Below are 27,080 nucleotides of genomic sequence, written 5' to 3' on the forward strand. Positions count from 1 at the left end.
TGGCCTAAGGTGAGTCACAGAAGCATGAAGGAAAAAGCAGTGGACATCAGGCCAAAAAAGGAAGAGCAACTAAAACCTCGGCCAGCAAGGTAGGTGTTGAAGAAGGTCTTAAAGGAGCAGACATAAATGGAGAGACGGATGGGCTTTGGGAGGGAATTACAGAAGGCGCCAATGGTGGAGGAAATACAGGGCAGATACACAATAGGCTGAAGTCACAGAAAGGAAGGGTTTCGTGAGGGAGTCGGGGGTGGGTGGGGTAGTGGGATTGTAGAACTGGAGGATGTTACAGAGATAGGAAGCGGTGAGACTATCAAAAAATGTTATTTTGGAGGACAAAAATATAGGTCAGTAAGGACAAAGGTAATGAGCAAGTGCGACACAGAATGCTGACCAGAGTTTTGGATAAGCTCAAATTTACAGAGGAGGGCAAAATGTGAAGTCAGCCAAGAAACCAGTGGATAGCTGCATCCGCAGATGACAAAGGCATAAATGAGGATTTCACAGTGGTTGGGCTGAGGTAGAGGTGGAAATGGGGATTTTACAGAGTTGAATACAATGCTGTAGTTGCAAAGTGCAGTCTGTGACTGACTATGGAAGGGGATAGAACCAGTGGTAAGGATATAAAGTTTGTAATGGGGGCTCAGTCTGCCTAATGTTTAGCTGGAGTAATATCCAGCTTATCCAAGATTAGATGTTGAACAAGCGTTATGACAACATACAGGCAGCAGAGGAATCAAGCAAGAGCTGGGCTAAAGCTGAGCCCATATCTGCAGATAATGCCATCAAAAGACAGTGCTTAGATGAGGAAGCGGAGGGGGCACAGTTTGATCTTTGCAGCATTCCTGAGGTCATGTCATAAGGACAGGAACAGAAGCCATTGCAAGGAATGCTATAGCTACATTTGGACAGGTAAGACAGCTAAGGCAGTTCCCTCGCATATCTCTGAGTTGGACGACAAAGGAGAGGCATTGGAGGTGGATGATCTGGTTGTCTGTGTCCAAGGCTGCAGGGAGGTCAAGAAGGATAAGGACAATACACTGTGATCACAGCCACAGAGAATGTCGTTTGTGATTTTGTTCAGGACTATTTCAATACTGTGGGAGAGCTGGGAACTTGATTTGAAAGATTTAAATGGGGAGTTGGGGGATAGGTGGATGTGGATCTGGGAGATGACAACATGTTCAAGAAGCTGGAGAGGAAAGGGCGGATAGTGATGGCTCTTAGCTTGCAAGGACAGAGGAGTTGAGGATGAGGCGAAGGTTTGTGACAGTGGTTTTGAAGAAGGGAGGGTCAGTCCCTAAAAAAATGGAGCCATTTACAATATCAGCTAGTATGGGAGCCAGGAAGGGAAGTTTGGCGTTTGGGAGCATAGTGGAAATGGGGCCAAAGAAGCAGAAGGGAGATCTCAAAATTGAGGTGAACTTGGAAAGGGAGCTAATAGTTGATATCAATCCTGGATAAGAGTTCTAGAAGCAACTAATTCAAAAACAGAAAATTCATTAACTTTAGGTGTGTTACAGTGTTGGAGTGATGAAAATCAGACATACGCAAGAGGCCAGGAGCACTGAGATCTCAAAGGGTTATATAGATTATATGAGATTAAATGTGAGAGATTTAGGACAGACAGCAGAGAAAACTTTTTTCTTTTTACACAGAGGGCTGTGGAGTTTAGTGATTGAAGCAGAAACCATGTTAATACTGCAGCTTGTATGGAAGATAAATACCAGCACAGATTGGTTGGGCCAAGTGGCCTGCATCTGTGTTGTGATTTCTGTGTAATTCTATATCATTAATTAGATGTGTCTAATTCTGGATGAGCAGCACAGGAAATAAGAGCAACTTAGACCCTGGATCTGTGACTGCGCTACTTACTGACTGCTCGATTGATTGACCGTCAGCCTGCTGACTGAAGGGGGCATTGGAGGGCAGCTGCTGAAGTACTCCACTTCCAGGTTGAATGTTGCTGGAATGGCAGTGTTGTTGGTGATCAGCAGCTGTCTCTTCACTGTGCTGTGCACCATCATGTCCCTGAAATCCAGAAGCAGCATGTCACTGTGAAAAGAAGACACAGTGAGGTTAAGATCAGTAAAACAAAAGCCGAATACCGCAGATGCTGGAAATCCGAAATAAAAAGAAAATGCTGGAAATACTCAGCATCTGTGGAGAGAGAAGCAGAGTTAGTGTTTCAGGTCTGTGACCTTTCATCAGAACTGAACAGAGGTTAAGATCAGACTGTGCAAAATTTTACGCACTAGGCAATTCGTATGAAATTTCTTTGTCGATGTTTTAATGAACCATTTGTTACCGGGCAGTGTGGCAGTTATCAACCCTCCAGCATTGTCCTGGAGTCTCGAGGAATTAAAGGTTAATCTCCAGGGCACTGCTGCAAACAGCCCAAGGGGGCATTAAAAACAAACTTAGTTCTAAAACTAAATCAGTAAAAGTAAGTAGCACAAAGTTCTGTTCGACTGAGTGCTGTACGACAGAGTGCTTAACTTGGGAATTTGGTAAGTGTGGGAATTAGGTGCAGTGAGGGAGGAGGTGCTGTTCTGTTTTGCAGAACAAGCAGTGATCCAAGAGAGGGAGCCAGAAACAGTGAGAGCTGAGAGCTAAAGACCAGAGGCATTAATGAGGTGAGCAGCTAGGTGATCGGCTGGTGAGCTTTAAGGTTTGTTTTCCTTTCTAAACTGGGGCAGTAGTTTAAACTGATACTGAGGGGATATAAATATTGTATTAAATTTGTAGCGTAACTAGTTAAATGGCTTAATATAACTATGAATTATCAATGATATTTCTAAACTCGAAACTTAATTAGTTAAATAAAGCACAATAGAGATGGCAGGCCAGGTGATGTGCAGCTGTAGCATTTGGGAACTGGTGGACACAGTGTGATCCTCTGCGACCACATCAGCAGTAAGTGTCTGCAGCTCGAGGAACTTTGGCTCAGAGTCCATGATTTGGACACTACGATGTATCAGGGAGGGTAAAGTTACATGGACACTTTGTTCCAGGAGGCAGTCACACCCCTTAGGCTAGTTACTTCAGATTTTGTCTGTTCTCAGGGACAGGAGGATGTGACTACGAGTGAGACAGGTATGGGAATCCAGAAGGTAGCTATGGAGGATCCTCAGCCCTTGCACTTATCCAACAGGTTTGAGGTTTTTGCAGCTTGTGTAGATGAGAGCAGTGACTGCAGGGAGGATGAGCAAACTGACCACAGCACCATGGTACAGGAGGCCATTCAAGTGGGGGCTGTAAAAAGGAATCTAGTGGCAGTATGGGGCAGTATAGTTAGGGGGATAGATACTGTTCATGCAGCTGAGAGTATGAGTCCTGAAGGCTGTGTTGCCTGCCCGGTGCCAGGGTTAAGGACATCTCCTTGAGGCTGGAGAGGAACTTGCATTGGGAAGGGAAGAATCCAGCTGTCGTGGTCCACGTGGGTACCAATAACATAGGTAGGACTGAGGGGCACGAGCAACTAGGGGCTTAGCTAAAAAGCAGAACCACAAAGATAATTTCTGGATTACTACCTGAGCCACAAGCAAATTGGTATAGGGTAAATAAGATCAGTGAGTTGAATGCGTGGCTCAAAGATTTGTGTGGGAGAAATGGGTTTCAATTCATGGGGCACTGGCACCAGTACTGGGGAAAGAGGGAGCTGTACCGTTGGAACAGCCTTCACCTGAAACGCGCCGGAACCAGTATCCTGGTGAATCATATAACTGGGGCTGTAAAGCAGGCTCTAAACTAAATAGTGGAAACTAAAAATTAGAAAGTTAACGAGAAAGGACAAGACAATAATGCAGAGAAGTGAAACGAGTAATGACAACCAGAGTGTGACAGGAAGCGACAGAGCATACAAACACAAGAGTGCACCAGCAAACAAGGTAAGAGTAGGAAAAAATTGTAAAAAGACAGAATTAAAGGCACTTTATCTCAATGCATGCAGCATTCGTTAAAAGATGGATGAATTGATAGCACAAATAAAAATAAAAGGGTATGATAAGATAGCCATTACAGAGATGTAGTTCCAAAGTGACCAAGGCTGAGAACTGAATATTCAAGGGTACTTGACATTTCAGAAGGACATGAAGAAAGGAAGGGGAGGTGGGGTAGCTCTGTTAATAAAGGATGAGATCAGTAGTGAGAAATGACCTTAGCTCAGAAGATCAAGATGTGGGATCAGTTTAGGTGGAGATAAATAGCAAAGGAAATAAGTTACTAGTGGGAGTAGTTTATAGTAGAGGCCTGCTCAGGTCGGGAAAAAAGAACCCGACTCAAACCCGACCGAACCACAGCGGACCCGAGCCCGACCCGGCCTGGGTCCGTCCGATTTTGCCCCGACCTGAACCCGCCCCGACTCGACCCGCCCCGACCATCCGTTTACTTACCTTCCTGATACCGAACCTGCAAGAAGCTGCAGCGCATGCGTGATGACATCATAATGACGTCACTCGCTCACAGAGCAGACTCAGTTTCGTTCCGGACTCCCAGCTCAGGTAAGTTTTTTATTTTTAATACTTACCAGCAGAGCACTTACTGCGTGTGTCCTGCCCGACCCGAGCCTGAAAGCTGGACCCTGAAGAGAGGCCCGACCTGACCCGAACCCAACCCGACATATGTCGTCGTCCCATCTGGTTCGGGTCGGGTAGCAGGCCTCTAGTTTATAGGCTCCCTAAAAGTAGCTACATTGTAGGACAGAACATAAATCAAGAAATAATGGGAGCTTGTTATTAGCGAGAGGCAGCATGGTTTTGTGAAGGGGAGGTGACGAAGATGATTGATGAAGGAAGGGCAGTGGATGTTATCTATATGGACTTCAGTAAAGCCTTTGACAAGGTCCCTCATGGCAGACTGATACAAAAGGTGAAGTCACATGGGATCAGAGGTGAGCTGGCAGGATGGATACAGAACTGGCTCTGTCATAGAAGACAGAGGGTAGCAGTGGAAGGGTGCTTTTCTGAATGGAGGGATGTGACTAGTGGTGTTCCGCAGGGATCAGTGCTGGGACCTTTGCTCTTTTTAGTATATATAAATGATTTGGAGGAAAATGTAGCTGGTCTGATTAGTAAGTTTGTGGACGACACAAAGGTTGGAGGAGTTGCGGATAGTGATAAGGATCGTCAGAGGATACAGCAGGATATAGATCGGTTGGAGACTTGGGCGGAGAAATGGCAGATGGAGTTTAATCCGGACAAATGTGAGGTAATGCATTTTGGAAGGTCTAATACAGGTGGGAAGTATACAGTAAATGGCAGAACCCTTAGGAGTATTGACAGGCAGAGAGATCTGGGCGTACAGGTCCACAGGTCACTGAAAGTGGCAATGCAGGTGGATAAGGTAGTCAAGAAGGCATATGGCATGCTTGCCTTCATCGGTCAGGGCATAGAGTATAACAATTGGCAAGTCATGCTGCTGTTGTACAGAACTTTAGTTCGGCCACACTTAGAATATTGCGTGCAATTCTGGTCGCCACACTACCAGAAGGACGTGGAGGCTTTGGAGAGGGTACAGAAGAGGTTTACCAGGATGTTGCCTGGTCTGGAGGGCATTAGCTATGAGGAGAGGTTGGATAAACTCGGATTGTTTTCACTGCAACGACAGAGGTGGAGGGGCGACATGATAGAGGTTTACAAAGTTATGAGCGGCATGGACAGAGTGGATAGTCAGAAGCTTTTTCCCAGGGTGCCAGAGTCAGTTACTAGGTTTAAGGTGAGAGGGGCAAAGTTTAGAGGGGATGTGCGAGGCAAGTTCTTTACACAGAGGGTGGTGTGTGCCTGGAACTTGCTGCCGGGGGAGGTGGTGGAAGCAGGTACGATAGCAATGTTTAAGAGGCATCTTGACAAATACAAGAATAGGATGGGAATAGAGGGATACGGTCCCCGGAAGTGCAGAAGGTTTTAGTTTAGGCAAGCATCATGATCAGCGCAGGCTTGGAGGGCCGAATGGCCTGTTCCTGTGCTGTACTGTTCTTTGTTCTTGTAGGAAAGGTACTTCAATAATCATGGGTGATTTTAATCTTCATATAGATTGGACTAATCAAATTGGTAAAGGTAGCCTGGGGAATGAGTTCACAGAGTGCATTAGGGACAATTTCTTAGAACAATATGTTCTGGAACCAACCTGGCAACAGGCTATTTTAGATCTGGTAATGTGTAATGAGACGGGATTAACGAATGACCTCATAGTAAAGGATTGTCTAGGAAAGAGTGATCATAACATTATAGAATTTCACATTCAGTTTGAGTGAAATGTTTGGATCTGAAACTAGTTTCTTAACTTAAATAAAGGCAATTACGAGGGTATGAAGACAGAGTTGGCTAAAGTACTGTGGGAAGTTAAAAGGTAAGACAGTAGAGAAGCAGTGGCAGACATCTAAGGAGATATTTCATAACTCTCAAGGATATATTCCATTGAGAAATACTCTATGAGAAGGATGCACCATCCATAGCTAACTAAGGAAGTTAAGGATGGTATCAAATTGAAAGAAAAGGCATACAATGCTGCAAAGATTAGTGGCAGGCCAGAAGATTGGGAAAATTTTAGAAACCAGCAGAGGATGACTGAAAAAAGGGAGAAATTAGAGTATGAGTGTAAACAAGCAATATAAAAACAGACAGTAAAAGCTTCTACAAATATATAAAAAGGAAAAGAGTAGCTAAAGTGAACATTGGTCCCTTAGAGGGTGAGACTGGAGAATTAATAATGGGAAACAAGGTAATGGCAGAGACTTTGAACGAGTATTTTGTATCCACCTTCACAGTAGAAGACACAAAAAGCATCCCAAGAACAGCATAAAATCAACAGGCAAAAGGGAGGGAGGGACTTAAAACAATCACTGTCACTAAAGAAAAAGTACTGGGAAAACTAATTGGACTAAAGGCTGTCAAGTTCCCCGGACCTGATGGCCTGCATCCTGGGGTCTTAAAAGAAGTGACTTCAGAGATGGTTGGAGGCATTGGTTGTAATCTTCCAAAATTCCCTAGATTCTGGAAAGGTCCCAGCGCATTTGAAAATCGCAAATACAATACCTCTATTCAAGAAAGGAGGGAGACAGAAAGCAGGAAACTATAGGCCAGTTAGCCTAGCATCTGTCATTGGGAAAATGCCAAATCCATTATTAAGGAAGTAGTAGCAGGACATTTAGAAAATCATAATGCAATCAGGCAAAGTCAGCATGGTTTTATGAAAGGAAAATTGTGTTTAACAAATTTATTAGAGTTCTTTGGGGGTAAAATATTAGCATGAATAGAGGATTAGCTAACTAATAGGAAACAGAGAGTAGGGATAAATGTGTCATTTTCAGGTTGGCAAGCTCCAATAGCGGAGTGCCATAGGGATCAGTGCTGGGCCTCAACTATTTACAATCTAAATTCATGACTTGGATGAAGGGACCAAGTGTGCATTGTAGCCAAACTTGCAGACGATACAAAGATAATAGGAAAGCAAGACGTGAGGAGGACACAAAGGCTGGCATTTTATCTGGGCGATCGGGATCTCGACGTCTGGAAAACGCGGCGCTGAGAGCTCTGCATCGCCTCTTTCATTGGGGGCTCGCTGAACCTAGGCAGCTTTCACTGAGCAGTGCCACCACAGAGGCTGTGGCTGCTGCGGGTAGCGCACCCACCTGAGGCCCAGGAGCAGGGCTGGACCCAAGCCACAGGTAGGTCAAAGTGGAGGCGTCTCGCGGGGTGGTGGTTGCGAGTGTGGTGGGGGCAGTGGTGTGGTGGGGGGGGGGGAAGTTGGTAGCAAGGGCAGGGGTGTAGCTCTCAGAGGTCACCCCCTACCCGATGCTGGGTCCCTCATTCATGCACTGTGACTTTTAACGAGGGACCCCTCACCCACTCACCTCCACCCTCAGGGGCCGGCAAGCAGCCCGCACGGTTTTTTGTGCCATGCTTCCTGTGCGGTCGCAGGGCCGCAGGCTGCATGGCTAATTGCTACAACATAGCACCAAACAGCAGAAGCAGCATGCGACAGACAGGACTAAGCGATCCCACAGCCAATGGATCAGATCTAAGCTCTGCAGTCCTGCCGCATCCGGTCATGAATGGTGATGGACAATTAAACAACTAACAGGAGGAGGTGGTTCCACAAATATCCCCATCCTCAATGATGGGAGAGCCCAGCACATCAGTGAAAAAGACAAGGCTGAAGCATTTGCATCCATCTTCAACCAGAAGTGCCAAGTGGATGATCCATCTTGGCCTCCTCCTGAGGTCCCCAACATCAGAGATGACAGTCTTCAGCCAATCCAATTCACTCCACATGATATCAAGATACGGCTGAAGGCACTGGATATTGCAAAGGCTGTGGGCCCTGACAACATTCAGGAAATAGTACTGAAGACGTGTGCTCCAGAACTAGCCGTGCCCGTAGACAAGTAGTTCCAGTACAGGTACAACACTGGTATTTACCTGGCAATGTGGAAAATTGCCCAGGTATGTCCTGGTCCATAAAAAGCAGGACAAATCCAACCTAGCCAATTACCGCCCAATCAGTCTACTTTCGATCATCAGCAAAGTGATGGAAGGGTTCGTCGACAGTGCTATCAAGTGGCACTTGCTCAGCAACAACCTGCTCATTGACACTCAGTTTGGGTTCTGCCAAAACCACTCAGCTTCCGACCTCATTACAGTCTTGGTCCAAACATGCACAAAACAGCTGAACTCTACAGGTGATATGAGAGTGACTGCCCTTGAAATCAAGGCAGCACTTGACTGTGTAAAGCATCAAGGAACCCTAGCAAAACTGGAGTCAATGGGAATCAGGGAGAAAACTCTCCACTGGTTGAAGTCATACCTAGCACAAAGGTAGATTGTTGTGGTAATTGGAGGCCAATCATCTCAGTACCAGGACATTACTGCAGGAGTTCCTCAGGGTAGTGTCCTAGGACCAACCATCTTCAGATGCTTCATCAATGACCTTCCCTCCATCATTAGGTCAGAAGTGGGGATGTTTGCACAATGTTCAGCACCATTCGTGACTCCTCAAATACTGAAGCAGTCTGAGTCCAGATGCAGCAAGACCCGGACAACATCCAGACTTGGACTGATAAGTGGCAAGTAACATTCCTGCCACACAGGTGCCAGGCAATGACCATCTCCAACAAGACATAATCTAACCATTTCCCCTTGATGTTCAATAGAATTACCATCACTGAATCCCCCACTATCAACATCCTGGGGTGGGTCACCATTGACCAGAAACTGAACTGGACTGGCCACATAAATACTGTGGCTACAAGAGCAGGTCAGAGGCTCAGAATTCTGCAGTGAGTAACTCACCTCCTGTTTCCCCAAAACCTGTCCACCATTTACAAGGCACAAGTCAGGAGTGTGATGGAATACTCTCCACTTGCCTGGATGGGTGCAGCTCCAACAACATTCAAGAAGCTCGAATCTATCCAGGACAAAGCAGCCCGCTTGATTGGCACCCAATCCATCATTCAATACCTCCACCACCAATGCCTAGGGGCAGTGGTGCGTACCATCTACAAGATGCATGCAGCAACTCACCAAAGCTCCTTCAACAGCACCTTCCAAACCTGCGACCTCTACCAACTAGAAGGACAAGGGCAGAATATGCATAGGAACACCACCATCTGCAAGTTCCCCTCCAATTCACACACCATCCTGACTTGGAATTATAACGCCATTCCTTCACTGTCGCTGGGTCGAAATACTCCCTTCCTAACACCCTATGGGTGTACCTACATCTCAGGAACTGCAGCAGTTCAAGAAGGCAGCTCACCAGCACTTTCTCAAAGTCAATTAGGTATGGGCAATAAATGCTGACCTAGCCAGCAATGCCCACACCCCATGAAAGAATTTTTAAAAATGAGGCCCTTAATTGGATATTAATTTCCCATTTAAGGGCCTCAAATGGCAGTGGTGCAGGAGGGACATTCACAGGCCTTTCTGCCCTGGACTTAATTTTGGTGGTGGCAGGGTTCGCCCCCCGACTCCGTCAGACACCCGGCCACCCTCCCACCAGATTATATGCTCTCCTCGCCTCCAAACCCACCAAGGGGGACAGCATAAAATTCCCCCCAAATGCCTGCAAAGAGATATAGATTGGTTAAGTGACTGGGCAGAAAGTTGGCAGATGGAGTATAATGTGGGAAAACATGAGGTTGTCCACTTTGGCAGGAAAAGTAGAAAAACAGAATATTATTTACATGGAGAGAGATTGCAGAATGCTGTGGTACAGAGTGATCTGGGTGTCCTTGTATATGAATCACAAAAAGTTAGCATGCAGGTACTTAGGAAGGCAAATGGAATGTTGGCCTTCATTGCAAGGGGGATGGAATATAAGGGGGGGCCCATAGAATCGTGACAGGTGGCAGATGAGGTGGGGAGGGCACATCGCCGCCCTGTCGCCAAGTGATCTTCCCGGGGGCGGGATAGGCCAACGACGGCCTTCCCGCCGAGAGGCTAATTGAGACCCTTGAGTGGCCTATTAATGGCCAAATAAGGATCTCTTCCCACCTCTGCTGGGATCTTACCAGTAGCAGGGGTCGTCTCCGCCACACGGGGAGGACGCCTTGTAAAATGAGGCGCCCTCCCTGCAGGCTTGAGGGTGGAGGGTCTCTCCTTCGTGGGCAATCTGTAGCCCACAGAGGACTCCTACCGGGAACCACCTCTCCATGGATTGCACGACCACAACCCTGCCCACCCTCGCCGGGGCCTTCCAGACTGGCCTCAGTGATCCCACTGCGCTGAGCCTGGGTCTGAGCCACTACACACACTGGCAATGGCCACCGCTGACAGTGGCACTGCCGATATTGATGACAGACCAGCCCTCTTTTTGTCTGGCAGCTCTTGGGATCCCCATCTTTAAAGGGATGGGAATCCCGGCTCATGAAACTTACAGGTTAAAAGGCTGGAGGATCGCTCGTTGGATGAGGCCCAGCGCCGGGACCCCCCACCTCCTCCACAAATCCAGCCCCTAGAGTACTACATACATTTTTGGTCTCCTTACTTAAGGAGGGACATACTTGCATTGGAAGCAGTTCAGAGGAGGTTCACTAGGCTGATTCCTAGGACAAAGACGTTCTCTGGGATAAAGAGGTTGGTGGAGTTGCGGACAGTGATGAGGATTGTCAGAGGCTACAGCAGGATATAGATCGGTTGGAGACTTGGGCGGAGAAATGGCAGATGGAGTTTAATCCGGACAAATGTGAGGTAATGCATTTTGGAAGGTCTAATACAGGTGGGAAGTATACAGTAAATGGCAGAACCCTTAGGAGTATTGACAAGCAGAGAGATCTGGGCGTACAGGTCCACAGGTCACTGAAAGTGGCAATGCAGGTGGATAAGGTAGTCAAGAAGGCAAACGGCATGCTTGCCTACATCGGTCGGGGCATAGAGTATAAAAATTGGCAAGTCATGCTGCAGCTGTACAGAACCTTAGTTAGGCCACACTTGGAATATTGCGTACAATTCTGGTCGCCACACTACCAGAAGGAAGTGGAGGCTTTGGAGAGGGTACAGAAGAGGTTTACCAGGATGTTGCCTGGTCTGGAGGGTATTAGCTATGAGGAGAGGTTGGATAAACTCGGACTGTTTTCACTGGAACGACGGAGGTGGAGGGGCGACCTGATAGAGGTTTACAAAATTATGAGTGGCATGGACAGAGTGGATAGTCAGAAGTTTTTTCCCAAGGTGGAAGAGTCAGTTACTAGGGTTCATAGGTTTAAGGCGCGAAGAGCAAAGTTTAGAGGGGATGTGCGAGGCAGGTTTTTTGACACAGAGGGTGGTGAGTGCCTGGAACCTGCTGCCGGGGGAGGTGGTGGAAGCAGGTACGATAGCGACGTTTAAGAGGCATCTTGACAAATATATGAATAGGATGGGAATAGAGGGATACGGTCCCCGGAAGTGCAGAAGGTTTTAGTTTAGACAGGCATCAAGATCAGCGCAGGCTTGGAGGGCCAAATGGCCTGTTCCTGTGCTGTACTGCTCTTTGTTCTTTTGAGGAAAGGTTGAGCAGGTTGGGCCTCTACTCATTGGAGTTCAGAAGAACAAGAGGTGATTGTGGGGAATCATATCAGATTTTGAGGGGGCTTGAGAAGGTAGATGCTGAGTGGATGTTTCTCCTTGTGAGGAAATCTAGAACTAGGAGCCACAGTTTCAAAATAAGGGGTCTCCCTTTCAAAACGGAGATGAGGAGGAATTTCTTCTCTCAGAGGGTGAATCTTTGGAATTCTCATCCCCAGAGAGCAGTGGAGGCTGGGTCGTTGAATATATTCAAGGCTGAGTTAGACACATATTTGATCTACAAGGGTTATGGAGGGTAGGCAGGAACGTGGATCAGATCAGCCATGATCTTATTGAATGGTGGAGAAGCCAAGAGGGGTCTCTATTTCTAGTCCAGTAACATAACTACTATGCTACTGTACCCCTCATTTTACAGCAGGGGAGCTTCGGACAGCAATCAGGACCGAGAATCCTATCGAGAGGGGTGCTACTCCAGTGGAAAACAACAAACTCAACTCAGGCAATGGCCCTTCCTGATCTGTATGTCTCAGGCAGTGCATTAACCCACTGAATTACATACTCCAGCACAGAAACAGGCCATTCTGTCCGAATCATAGAATGGTTACAGCATAGAAGGAGGCCATTTGTCCATCGTGTCCGTGCCGGTTCTCTAAGACAGCTAGTACGAGAGCTAGTCCCACTCTGCTGCCTTTTCACCATACCCCTGCAATTACTTTTTCAGATAATTATCTAATTCCCTTTTGTAAGCCAGGATTGAATGTGCCTCCACCACACTCTCAGACAATGCATTTCAGATCCTAACCACTCGCTGCGTAAAGAGGTTTATCCTCATGTCGCCTTTGGTTCTTTTGCCAATCACCATAAATCGATGTCCTCTTGTTCTTGACTCGTCCGCCAATAGGAACAGTTTCTCTCTATCTACTCTGTCCAGACCCCTCATGACTTTAAACACCTCTATCAAATCTCCACTCAACCTTTTCGTCGCCAAAGAGAACAAATCCAGCTTCACCAATCAATCTCATAATTGAAGTCCCCCTACCCTGGGACCATTCTCATAAATCATTTCTGCACCCTCTCTAATGCCTTAACATCCTTCCTAAAGTGTGGTGCCTAGAACTGGACACAATACTCCAATTGAGGCCAAACTAGTGTTTTATAAAGATTCACCATAACTTCCTTACTTTGTGCTCTATGCATAAAACCTCGGATCCTGTATGCCTTATTAACCCCTTTCTCAAATTGCCCTGCCACCTTCAATGATTTGTGCACATATACCCAAGGTCCCTCCACTCCTGCGCCCTCTTTAGAATTGTATCCTTTATTTTGTATTGCCTCTCCTCATTCTTCCTACCAAAATGTATAACTTCACACTTCCCTGCATTAAATTTCATCTGCCACATGTCCACCCATTCCACCAGCCAGTCTACGTCCTCTTGAAGGCTATCACTATCCTCCTCACAGTTCACAATACTTCCCAGTTTTGTGTCATCTACAAATTTTGGAAGTTGTGCCCTGCACCCCCAAGTCTAGGTCATTAATATAGATCAAGAAAAAAAACATGAGTCCTAACACCAACCCTGGGGAACATCACTGTATATCTTTCCAGTCCAAAAAAACAACAGTTCACTACTATTCTGTTTCCGTCAATCAGCCAACATCATATCTATGCTGCCACTGTCCCCTTTATTCCATGGGCTTCAACTTTGCTGTCATGCCTGTTATGTGGCACTTGATCAAATGCCTTTTGGAAGTCCATATACACATTAACCACATTACCCTCATCAACCTTCATCAACTTCATCATCAACCTTCATCAAAAAACTCAAGCAAATTGGTTAAACACAATTTTCCCTCAACAAATCCATGTTGGCTTTTCTTAATTAATCCACATTTGTCCAAGTGACTGTTAATTTTGTCCCAGATTATCGTTTCTAAAAGCTTTCCCCCTACCGAGGTTAAGCTGACTGGCCTCTAGTTACTGGATTTATCTTTCCACATATTTTGGAACAAGGGTGTAATATTTGCAATTCTCCTGTTCTCTGGCACCACCCCTGTATCTAAAGAGGATTGGAAGATTAAGACCAATACCTCTGCAATTTCCACCCTTCCCTCAGTATCATCGGATGCATTTGCTCCAGTTCTGGTGACTAATCAACTTTAAATATAGGCAACCTTTCTAATACTTCCTTTTTATTAATTTTTAGCCCATCCAGTATCTCAACTACCTCCTTTATCACTACGACTTTGGCAGCATCTTCTTCCTTAGCAAAGACAGATGCAAAGTAGTCATTTAGTACCTCAGCTGTGCCCTCTGCTTCCATGCATAAATCCCCTTTTTAGTCCCTAATTGGCCCCACTCTTCCTTTTACTATTTATATGCCTCTAGAAGGCTTCTGAATTCCCTTTTATGTTAGTTGCAGTCTCTTCTCATACTCTCTCTTTGCTGCTCTTATTTATTTTTCATTTCCCCTCTGATTTTTCTATATTCACCCTGGTTCTCATCTGTATTATCCATCTAACATGTGTCCTACACGCCCTTTTTCTGCTTCACCTTACTCTTTTGTCATTCAGGGAGCCCTGGCTTTGTTTGACCTACCTTTCCCAGTCGTGAGATTGTACCTCGACTGTACCCGAGCTACCTCCTCTTTAAAGGCAGCCCATTTTTCAATTATAGTGTTGCCTGCCAATCTTTGATTCCAATTTACCTGGGCAAGATCTGTTCTCATCCGAAATGTTCTATGCCAGTGTTTTATTCTCCACAGAGCCTCATCCCACCCTACTCACCTAACCCTATCAGCAGGTCCTTCTATTCTGTTCTCTCTCATATAATTATCTAGCTTCCGCTTAAATGCACCTATACTACTCACATCGAAAGTAATGAGAGGTGCTATTTAGAGGCTTTCAAATATATTAGATTGTGAACAGATATATTTTGTAGGGCAATAGGGAAAGAGCAGGGGGAGTGGCAATAATTGAATAGCTTTTTCTTAAAAGAGTGGACCAGTTGTGCTCCATCTGTGCTACATGGTTCTATGATGATTCTACATGAACAATAAAGCAGTACTGATGGGGTTGCAGTCATGTATATAGGGTTTACCTCTCCTCGTAGCCATCAGCGGGTATGCTGTAAGTGACGCTCAGGTCCTTTGGTTTAGCCAGTATCTCCAGCAAAAGTGGCTCTTTCATCTCCTCTACTGTACATGAGAGTGTCACACCACACAGTTCATGCTGAAAGGAAGCATTACATTACTGAAAGGCAACAGCGTAATAGCTGGAGGCTGAAGACGTATACCAGAAAATCCACAATTGCATTTAAACCTAATTCCATCCAATTATATATGTACCGTAAAATCCAACAGACAGGTTTCTCCATAATGGGATTTTATAGCCTGTAAACCTGATGTTATATAGAGGGTTGACAATCTTCCAGAATTGTCCTGGAGTCTCCAAGAATTGAAGATTAATCTCCAGGATACTGCTGGGTGCAACATCCAGGAGAAAAATCACAGGGGGATTTTAAAAAATCTTTCAACCCTTTTGTTTATTAGTTATAAAAATGTTGGAGTTGGGCGAAGAAAGGCTGTGTGACTGACACTCAAGATTCATCCAATGGGCTAATGAAGAGTCTACTCACTTTACAATTGGCCGTGGGAAGGCACTGCGCCGTGAGAATGGACATATCGGGTGGGGGAAGCATGAGTGGGTGGGGTAGTTGGAGGAAGGAGGTCATGTGACATTATTCCAGCACTACATCTGGAGGGAGTGGGACTCTTTGGATAACTCTTTCAAAGAGCCAGCACAGGCACAATTGCAACATTATAATTCCTTATTATAAAAGGTCAAGTTGTCAGTATTTGCTGATGTTCTAGTGCACTCACCGTGCTAAAAGCTGTTAATTCCACAAACACCACCGCCTCTTCATTTGGTCCCAAAGTGCAGCTTGCTGGGGTGGCAGTGACTCTACATTGATGCGCTTTGCTTTCATGCACCTTATTAACAAAGACAAACAAACGGATATTATTAAGACAACAACTTTCATTTATATAAATCTTCTCATGTAGAAGAATATTTCAGAGTGGTTGGCTGGAAACTGCAAGGGTTGGGGAGGGTGGTTGGACTGAAAGTTGGGTAAAAGAGACAGGCTCTTAAGAAAGGGAGAGAGGTAGTAAAGGTTAAGTGGTTGTGTAAGAGTTTCAAAGGATCGAAACTCAGTGACTGAAAGATTGGCATAGAAAGTCCAACCTGAAACTTATGGTTCGGTGAAGGTTGGACAAGAGGGATTGAAACAAAGATAGGCGATCTTAAAACTAATGTGCTGCATGGATGAGGCAGCTGGTGGTGCTTGATAAGTACAACGATGGTATGGAGGAGCTTGTGTGCAGTGTGGACAACACCAACAACTTGCATTTAAATAGCACCTTTAACATAGTAAAACGTCCCAAGGTTTTTCACAGGAGTGTTAGCAAACAAAAATTGACACTGAATAACATAAGGAGTTATTAGGTAGATGACAAAAAGCTTGGTCAAAGAGGTAAGTTTTAAGGAGGAAAGAGAGGTAAAGAGGGGTAAAGGTTTAGGGAGGGAATTCCAGAGCTCAGATACTTGACAGCTGAAGCCACAGCCACTGATGACGGAGTACAGATATTTCAGAGGGTGTAGGGCTGAAAGAGGTTACAGAGATAGGGAAGGGTGAGGCATTGAAGGGACCTGAAAACAAGAATAAGAATTTTAAAATCGAGGGAACCAATATCGGACAGTGAGCACAGAGGTGACGGGTGAATGGGATTTGGTGCAAGTTAGGATCTGAGTTTTGGATGATCTTAAGTTATACAGAACTTTCTTTGAAGAACTGTCCTTCAGAGTACTGAATATTTACATTCAGGGTAAATCATAGTGAATTATCTGCTAATTCATAACTGACTAGGTTTGAGTAGAGGATGAGAATTTTCAGGTAACTCATCACAGTAAAAGGGTAAATTCAGAAGGTAACTATGGTCAAGGTCATTCAAGCCATCTTAGTTCACCCACCTAGAATGACCATGGCAACAAGAATAACTTACCTGCACCCAACAATCAACTAGCCCAAAACAATACAATAGAGCGTAACACCCTATTTGTTCCTGTTTGCAGCCTCGTAGCTGGAAGAGGGTATGGCTTCTTGAGGTCAAAGGTAAATGGATATGATAAGCTGGATATATTGCACATATAGAAAGGAAGCTTTGGCGATAATATGCATAATAACTGAAAGCAGTGTCCAGTCAGGAGTGGATGTGAACCGCTTGATGAGATGGTTCCAGCCTATCTATGCACCCCTCTGACAAACATGCACTGTACTGAGACTGCACAAAATGTATGTGTGGATGCATTTTCCTGAGGAATGTATTGTTGGATTATACTGCAATTGTTTGCCTCTGCGCACAGGGATTTTCTCAGACCTACCTTTCCCCAGGTGTATTTTGCCGGCAGTAGCGTCTGGTTGAAGAGTTTCACCGGCTCCTGTGCTGGAATCCCGATGTAGACATCTTTGAAAACGACAGTACAGGGCAGCAGGCAAACCTGCACTTCCTGGACTTCAGCCTGCACTGCGAGGTAACTAGAGAGGAAAATGGCAGTTACCAGATCTAGTTCCTGTTTAGTCCTACATTTGTGCCTAAGTGCCATCTTTTGGTAAGACCTTATATCGAGGCCCCATCTGCCCTCTCAGGTGGATGAACAAGATCCCACAGCATTATTTCAAAGAGGAGCAGGGGAGTTCTCTCTGGTGTTCTCCCTGCCAATATCTATCCCTCAACCAACATCTCTAAAAATAGATTATTTAGTCATTATTACTTTGCTCTTTGTGGGAGCTTGCTATGCGCAAACTGGCTGCCGCATTTCCAACATTACAACAGTGACTACGCTTCAAAAATTATTTCATTGGCTATAAAGTGCTTTTGGACATCCTGTGGTCGTGAAATTTGCAATGTAAATGCAAGTTGGCTCTTCCTTTTTTATCAAATTTTTTTTGCTTTCTTGTGTAGTTATTTTTATGAGTTTTGTTGCTTTGTGAAGGTGAGTGATGCGATTGCTGGAATGAAACACAACCCCATTTCTGAAATTCAGTAGTAGCATCAGGTACTTGTAGGTCAGGTACAGCACCATTTAGACACAGAGTAAAGCTCCCAAAAACATGCCTAAGCTCCAGTCTCAGATGAGTGCTCGCCACCCCCACCCCACCATAAACCTCCATCCCCTACTGCACCAGGTGGCATCTTCTAATTTCTCACACAAGTCAAACTTATAAAGAAGTTACAACAAACAACAAGCCAATCAGTCCAAATGTGCCAGTCAGCCTCCTCTCAGTGCTGTGAACAAGGCTTGGAATGCAAAAATGGCCAGTGTTGCCGCCGGTATTTTGGTTCCCAACCTCAGCAAGGCCCAAACATTCAACACTCAATGTCTACCATATCAAATCCCTCCATTATGTCACACCCCAATTTAGTGACAATTTGTGTAAAATTCAAATCACTGAATCATAGAAAGTAACAGCACAGAAGGAGGCCATTCACCCATCGTGCCTGTGTTAGCTCTTTGAAACAGCAATCATGTTTTGTCACACATTCCTGCTTTTTGTCTATAACGCTGTAAGTTCCTCATCCTCAAGTACCTGTTCAACTCCCTTTTAAAATTATTTAAAGAATCAGCTTCCACCACCTTTTTGGGTAGAACATTCCAGGAGTGGAGATCAATGCATGTTAGGAACATAGACAAATAAACTTTGCAAGATTGTTATCAGTACATGGAGCAGAGAATGGAGTGGGGAGGTCAAATTACTCAACTCATGGTGATCAGCGATGTTCCAATCATTTCAATTTGAATTGAACAACCTGAAAATCAGGACTGAACCAGGCACAATCCCAATTCACCTGGCAGCAAGAGTCCATGTGTTTTGCCCCGAGGATTGTTACTGTCCAAATTTACGTCACAGAGGATTCTTACAGGAGCCTTTCACAGAGTCATAGAGTCATTTATGGTACAGAAGGAGGCCATTTGACCCATCAAGTCCATGCTGGCTCTCCACAGAGCTATGCAGTCAGTCCCACTCCCCGGCTCGATCCTCGTAGTCCTGCACATCTATTTCTCTCAGGCAGCCTCTTTCTGTAGCAAGGTTGGATTTCGCAGGTTGTTTCAGAGAAGGCAGTTTATCTAATTACATAGAGTTATACAGAAACAGCAGAAACAGGTCTAACTGGTCTATGCCAGTGTTTATACATGAGTCTCCTCCCACCGTACTACATCTCACCTTATCAACATATCCGTCTATTCATTTCACCCTCGTCTACTCATCTAGCTTCCCCTTGAAGGGATCTACGTTATTCACCTCAATTAGACTCTGTGGTAGTCAGTTCCATGTTCTGGCTGAAGCATTTATCAATGATAATATTTTATTCATGGTCCCTAGTTTTCAACTGCTAGACGAATCAGTGTAGTAGAAAGTTACAACAGTAACTTCTGTTTATATTGCACCTTTAATGTCCCAAGATGCTTCATGGGATGGGGATGGGGAATTGTGGGGGAGGGGCGTGATTCTGTTCCTGAGCAGTAGCTGGGAGAAGTCAGAAAGTGTGGTCACAAAGTAAATTTTGAGGAGATAGTTAAAAATTAAAATGATGCAGCAAGATGCCGGGCTGTGGGGTTTGGATTGCAGAATGTAGGGGGTGTGATGGCTGAAAGCTCTAATGGTGAAGTAGAGGCAGAGACAATGTACAAGCAAGCAAGTTTAAAATCACTGGTTAGGTCTCAGTGGGAGTCCCATTCCGGACCACATTATAGGAAGAATGTCAAGGCCTTGGAGAGGGTGCAGAGGACCAGGGATGAGGGAAAGAATAGAGAAGCTAGGATTGTTCCCTTTATAGCAGAGTAAGGTAAGTAGAGATTTACAAGAGGTTTTTAAATTTATGAAGGATTTTGAGAGAGCACATAGGGAGAAACTGTTGCCACTGGCAGGTGGGTCATTAACTGGAGGACACTGATTTAAGGTAATTGGCAAAAATACCAGAGGGGTGATGAGGAGAGTTTTTTTATGCAGCAAGTTGTTATTATCTGGAATGCATTGCCTGAAAGGGCAGTGGAAGCAGATTCATTAGTAATTTTCAAAAGGGATTTGGATAAATTTACTTGAAAAGGAAAATATTGCAGGGCTGTGAGGAAAGTGTGAGGGGGTGGGACTGATTGGATAGCTCTTTCAAAAAGGTGGCACAGTCATGCCTCTATGTCTGCTGTATCTATGAATAGATTTGAGCTTGTGGTGAAGTCAGCATTGGGGATCATAAGAGTGGGTATGAGGTGGGTGGGGTGGGGTTACAGAAGACTGGAAAGGAGGTTGAGGGGAGCAAGACCTGGCAGGGAAACAGAGGGTTATAGGAATAGCTAGCAAATATCAGAGGAACTTGTCCAGACTGGTAGCCAAGAACCATGACCAACAGCACATCAATTCAGATAACTGAGTTAGCACTGAATGCAGGAAACTGGAAGAGCTGACCGGCCCTGTTTACCTTGTACTTCCATTTTCCACTTTCAACTCAAGAACTGTCTTCAGGCTTTGGCACTTGATTGGTGTAAACACGATGGTCACATAATGCTCAGCCAGTGGTAGTAGCTCCCCACTAGATGGTTCAAAGGTAAACTGTGAGACCTGCAATCAGACAATGGTTCGAGTCACTCTTCTCCAACATCTATTTCTCACGTACACAAACCTGACGACAGTTTTTGCAAGCAAGACACAATTTGCATCTTTTATTATCTGCATTTCATTTTTGGACGAGGTGAGGCAAACCTAAATACTTGAAAAGGAAAAGATTGTAGGGCTATGGGGAAACAGCAGAGAAGTGGGACTAATTCGATAGTTCTTTCAAGGAGGTGGCACAGGCACGATGGGCTGAATAGCCTCCTGTGCTGCAAGATTCCATGAATAGGTTTGAGCTTATGCTGAAGTCAGCATAGGGGAGCTGAACTTGATTTCTTTCCTGTAGCTACCTCCAAACAACTGAGTGGCTTGCTAAGCCATTTCAGAGGGCATTAAGATAGAAAAGAAAGAGTTTACATTTACATCACACCTTTCACAACCTCGGGACATCCCAAAGCACTTTACAGTTAAATAAGTAATTTTGAAGTGTAGGCACATCAATGTTGTAATCTTGGCAAGGCAGCAGCCAATTTGCACACAGCAAGATCCCACAAACAGCAATGTGATAATGACCAGATAATCAGTTTTTTTTTAGTGAAGGCTAAGCCTTAGCCAGGGCACCAGGGAAGAATTTTGCTGCTCTTCTTTGGAATAATGCCATGGGATCTCTTACGGTCACCCGAGAGGGAAGACAGGACCTTGGATTAACATCTCATCCAAAAAAGAGCAGCTCTGACAGTGAAGCACTCCCTCAGTAATGCATTGCAAGTGTTGGCCTAGATTTTGTGCTCAGATCTCTGGAGTGGGGTGTGAACCCTGACTCAGAGTGACACCACTACACCAAGGATGAAGCATGTTGTGTGGACTAAGACTCATGTGTAAACCAGAGCAGGTTTCAGGCTAAGTTCTGTTTACTGCCTCTTTATAACGTTTCTTTCCAATCCAGCATCGCTGTTTTTGATTAAGATTATTTTTTAATCGTTGTCTATACTTACTGTAAACCTAATTATGCGACATGCATTGGCCTCCTAAATGTTTACATACACTCAGGTGAGGTTGCCTCCTTTGTGCTCTGGATCAACAAGCATTCCTGCATTTAATAGGAATTGATCCCACTGACAGGAAATTGCAAATCCGGTTAGACTGCAGATTTCCAGTGATAGGAATGGGAATAGGCCATTTGGCCCATCGGGCGTTTCCTGCCATTCAGTTAGATCATGGCTGATTTGTACCGCAACATCAAGTAATCTTCTTTCCTCCATATCTCTTGATAACCTTACCTAACAAAAATCCATCAATCTCAATTTTGGCATTTTCAGCTGACCCCTTGCATCTACACCATTTTTGGGTACAGAGTTCCGGATTTCCACTACCCTTTGTGTGAACAAGAGCTTCCTGACTTCATTCTTAAGTGGACGAGATCAGGTCAGTTAGCACACACTGGGCATGAAACTTGGAACCTTCCTGGTTTGCATGACTCATAAGCATTGCAGTTAACCACACTGCAATAAATGGAGCTCTGTATGTATTTGGTTTAAAGGAAAGGGAGGGACACACTCTGCAGCAATCCATTTACAACATCTCCTTGTCCATCTGACCTATTGGTTTCAAGACAGATTGCAGACTGTCTTTTTTTGATATTTTAGCAAATTCTTCATGAAGAAAGGTGAAAGAAATATATCTTGGGTACCAAGTCTCTTACATTCCAAAGCTGCACTTACCTCTTCATTCTGCTCCCTTAGGCATGCTGGACTCTCTTGCAAGTGCCACAAAGCTGATAGCTGGCATGTGTTCTTGATCTGGATGCCGGATGTAGCCTTGTTTCCTAGCCTTATCAGGTGAAAATCCAAAGATGGAAGATCAATACAAACCTGGGGACCCTGAAACAGCAACACAAGCATTAAATAACAGATGAATGCTGTGATGAAAGTGGGAATAAAATGGCACTTAAGGGCTCAGTGATGGGTTTATTGTCGTCAGTCAGTCATTGTTTAAGACTAGTATGGTGAAAGCTCATCTATCTCGATACAGTCAGGAACAGTGAGCTGACAGTGAACAGAAAAGAAAAGGCCTTATGGAGACTTTTACCCATCAGAAGCAGCCTTGCTAGTCCTCCATCTTCTCAGTGTAATTAGGGATGTGCAATAAATGAGGCCTTGCCAGCAATGCCCACATCCTGAATAGGGCTGGAGTAGGTTACAGAGATAGAGAGGGACCAGGACACTGAAGGAATTTGAACACGAGGATGAGAATTTTTAAATTTAGATGTTCGGGGAGCAGGAGACAATGTAGGACAGCATGCAGTAGGATGATGGGTGAACGAGAATTGAGTTGGCATGAGTATAAAGTTCCAATGCACGGAGTTGAAAGTCCTACATGAGTACCCCTGCTGGCTGAGTGCTGGGCCCTCCTCTCTTGACGACAGTGTCTCATGCTGGCTTTGGGTTCGAATGTGTCAGAACACCATACTTCATTATTAAGCCTAGATGGTGAGTGTCAACGGGCCTTTGGAGAGCTGAACACAACCAGACATTCTTCCAATTAGGTTGTCAATGAAAAAAGACTTGCATTTCTATATCATCTTTCATGACCTCAAAGCACTGTACAGCCAATGAATTACTTTTTGAAGTATAGTCACTGTTGTAACAGACAGGAAATTAATTAACCACACACACATGTAACAGACTGGAAAAATGGCGGACAATTTGAGTACAGTAAGCTCCCACAAACAACATGATAATGACCAGACAACCTGTGTTCGTGATGTTGGTTGATGTTGCAAGAAGAATTATTTCTCCATATTTGCTCGTAAAAGTAGCTCTCACTTTCTTTTTGAATCCAGTTCTTTGATCAAAGAAGTTGCAAGAGTCAAAGGGAGGACTAAACAAGTGAAGGCTGATTGCCACCTCTTTGTGACTCACATTTTCAACTCTGTGTAAATCAATTGAATCATAGAACCACAGAAAAATTACAGCACAGATGGAAGTCATTCAGCCCAGCGTGTCTGCGACGGCTGAAAAAAACTAGCCGCCCAATCTAATCCCACCTTCCAGCACCTGATCCATAGCATTGCAGGTTACAGCACTTCAAGTGCATGTCCAGGTACCTTTTAAAAGAGTTGAGGGTTTCTGCCTCCACCACCGTTCCTGGCAGTGAATTCCAGATAACCACCAACCTCTGGGTGAAAATGTTTTTCCTCATATCCCCTCTAATCCTTCTACCAATCACCTTAAATCTGTGGCCCCTGGTATTTGACCTCTCCGCTAGGGGAAACAGGTCCTTCCTGTCTACTCTGTCTAGGCCCCTCATAATTTTGTACACCTCAATTAAGTCACGCCTCAGCCTAAAGGCCTGTTACCCGAGCCGAACCCGAACCCGATGGGACTTGACGACGTGTCGGGTTCAGGTCGTACTTCCGGGTCACCACCTCCGATAAGTAACTTTAATGTTAATTTACTTTTTGGACTTTAAAGGTGGTTTCGCTACAGTAATTTTAAGCTTGTGCAGGTAAGGAACAAAGTGAAAAACAGAAGGTAAGTTAACTGATGGTTGGGTCAGGTCGGGCGCAGGAAAAAAATGGAAGGACTCGGGCCTGGTCGTGCTCAGGGTCGGATGGGGTTCTGTCGGGCTCAGGTCGGGTCTCATTTGCAGACCCGAGCAGGCCTTTACGTCGGCCTCCTCTGTTCTAAGGAAAACAACCCCAGCCTATCCAATCTTCCTTCATAGCTGCAACTTTCAAGCCCTGGCAACATTCTTGTAAATCTCCTCTGTATTCTCTCCAGAGTAATTATGTCTTTTCTGTAATGTGGTGACCAGAACTGTACGCAATACTCCAGCTGTGGCCTAACCAGCATTTTATACAGTTCCAGCATTGCATCCCTGCTTTTGTATTTCATACCTTGGCCAATAAAGGAAAGCATTCCCATATGCCTTCTTCACCACTCTATCTACCTGTCCTACCACCTTCAGGGACCTGTGGACATGCACTCCAAGGTCTCTCACTTCTCAATATCCTCCCTTTTATTGTGTATTCCTTTGCTTTGTTTTCCCTCCCCAAATGCATTATCTCACACTTATCCGGATTGAATTCCATTTGTCACTTTGCCACCCACTCAACCAAACCATTGATATCATTCGTGAGTCTGCAGCTGTCCTCTTCACTATCAACTACATGGCCAATTTTTGTGTCATGTGTCTTTCTGTGCCCTCAGCTCATCGGCTTTATTTACTATAATCCTTGCATTTAAATAAATACCTTTTAACACTGCCAAATTCCTGTGCTGCACACTTTTTAACCTTTGCTTCTTCTGTCTTTCAGAGTCACTCGCTAATCACTGATGTAGGTACACTGATTTTCCTGGAGGCTTGCTTCAGATTTCTTGGTCAGTTCTGTTTTTTCACCATCAGGCCAGTTAAAGAATGTTTCCTTCAACTTTTTTTTATTCATTTGTGGGATGTGGGCATCGCTGGCAAGGCCAGCATTTATTGCCCATCCCGAATTGCTCTTGAACTGAGTGGCTTGCCAGGCCATTTCAGAGGGCATTTTAAGGGTCAACCACATTATTGTGGGTCTGGAGTCACATGTAGGCCAGACCAGGTAATGACGGCAGATTTCCTTCCTTAAAGGACATTAGCGAACCATATGGGTTTTTACAACAATCAACGATGGTTTCATGGCTACCATTAGACTAGTGTTTTTTAATTGAATTCAAATTTCACCATCTGCCACGGTGGAATTCGAACCCATGTCCCCCAGAGCATTAGCCTGGGCTCTGGCTAACTAGTCTAGTGACATTACCACTGCACCACCGCCTCCCCTGAAGCATTTTTAAGAAGCAGTGGAAATCAGCAAGATCATGGATACTGTGGCCATGGCCTTCACCCCAGCACAGTATGTTGGCCAGAATACCAGGGAAAACTTCTTTACTCTTCACAGAATCACAGCATCGTAACAGCGCAGAAGGAAGCCATTCGGCCCATCATGTCCTCACCTGATCAAAATAGAGCTTTACGATCTTTTATGTTCACCTGAGAGGGAAGAAGTGGCCTCCGTTTAACATCTCATCTGAAAGATGGCACCTCCGTCAGCGCAGCATTCCCTCAATACATCCTACATTTTGTGCTCACGTCTCTGGAGTGGGACTTGAACCCGTGACTTTCTGATTAAGAAGTGAGTGTGCTACCCACTGAGCCACAGCTGACAGCAATCTAGAGTGGGAACCTTGCCTACTTTTCCTTCCCCCATGCCCAGGAGCCCTGAGACCAATATAGCAGCTCTACTAACACCCCAGCTGAGATAAGGTGACAGCACAAATCATGGGTTGACCCTGGGATCATCCTTGACTGTGTGGTTCAACAGCAACTTGAATTTACATAGCACCTTTAACATAGTAAGACGACCCAAGGCACTTCACAGGAGCGATTATCAAACAAAATTTGCCACTGAGCTACATAAGGAGATATTAGGACTGGTGGTCAAATTATACGTTTTAAGGTACGTCTTAAAGGAGAAGAGAGAGGTAAAAATGTGGAGAGTTTTAGGGAGCGACCTCCAGAGGCAGGGCCACCAATGAAGGGGCGAAGGAAATTGGGGATGTGCAAAAGGCCAGCACACTTGTTCCTTTTGGTTCCACATTCAAATAAATAAGACATCTTTTATGTTCTATTAGTTTGATCCTAGAGTAGGTTAAAGGGTCGGCACAACATCGTGGGCCGAAGGGCCTGTACTGTGCTGTACTGTTCTATGTTCTATGTTCGTTTTACTTACCTGTTGGGTGGCAGCCTCCAGCAGTTCCTGTCAAGAATACTAGTTTTTCAATGTGGACCTTGAGAAAACTGTGGCCAGGATCCAACCAATTTCGGGAATGGTCCTGAAATAGGCATTATGCTCCACAAGAAGTGGAGCATTTGGCCAAAAAGAGATTGAGCAGAATTCATGCTTGTACTTTATAATTTGGTAGTACACTGACCACAAAGATTGCCTCCACGTAAAGGATGACCGGCTCTTCCTGATATCTGATGTGACACTGCAGACGGTAGTTCATTTTCTCGGGTTTACCTCCAGTAAGCAACAGTTCCAGGTCAGAGTAATCATTGGGCTCTGTAAAGAATGCAGAAAGCTCCAGTCAGACTTTTAAAAAAAAACAGTAGCTGTGGAGCTAGTTGAAGATTAAATAACCAAACCATCAAGGTATAAAAGGAAATAACTTGGATTTATATAGCGCCTTTCACAACCATGACTTGGATGAAGGGACAGAAGGTACGGTTGCTAAATTTGCTGATAATACAAAACTAGGTGGGAAAGTAAGTTGTGAAGAGGACATAAGGAGGCTACAAAGGGATACAGATAGGTTAAATGAGTGGGCAAAGATCTGGCAAATGGAGTATAATGTGGGAAAATGTTAAATTGTACATTT

The 27,080-nt window shown here is 44.9% G+C and overlaps 1 protein-coding gene across 6 annotated transcripts in view; it reads right to left on the minus strand.

Moving 5' to 3' along the window:
- The window catches only part of dlec1 (DLEC1 cilia and flagella associated protein), a 191,513-nt gene that overhangs the window by 60,613 nt on the left and 103,820 nt on the right, over positions 1-27,080 (minus strand). For all 6 annotated transcript variants that reach the window (XR_010969485.1, XR_010969484.1, XR_010969483.1 and 3 more), the window contains exons 21-27: positions 26,634-26,764; positions 22,386-22,544; positions 20,534-20,673; positions 17,439-17,592; positions 15,878-15,988; positions 15,097-15,227; positions 1,873-2,052 (exon numbers count right to left, since the gene is read on the minus strand). Coding sequence is in view for 3 of the 6 variants with exons in the window: in XM_068015718.1 (XP_067871819.1) it covers positions 1,873-2,052; positions 15,097-15,227; positions 15,878-15,988; positions 17,439-17,592; positions 20,534-20,673; positions 22,386-22,544; positions 26,634-26,764 (1,006 nt within the window). In the remaining 3 variants the exon portion in view is untranslated. The remainder of the gene's footprint in view (positions 1-1,872; positions 2,053-15,096; positions 15,228-15,877; positions 15,989-17,438; positions 17,593-20,533; positions 20,674-22,385; positions 22,545-26,633; positions 26,765-27,080) is intronic.

Source organism: Heterodontus francisci, chromosome 2 (genome assembly GCF_036365525.1).
Source record: "Heterodontus francisci isolate sHetFra1 chromosome 2, sHetFra1.hap1, whole genome shotgun sequence".
In the NCBI taxonomy this organism is placed as follows: domain Eukaryota; kingdom Metazoa; phylum Chordata; class Chondrichthyes; order Heterodontiformes; family Heterodontidae; genus Heterodontus; species Heterodontus francisci.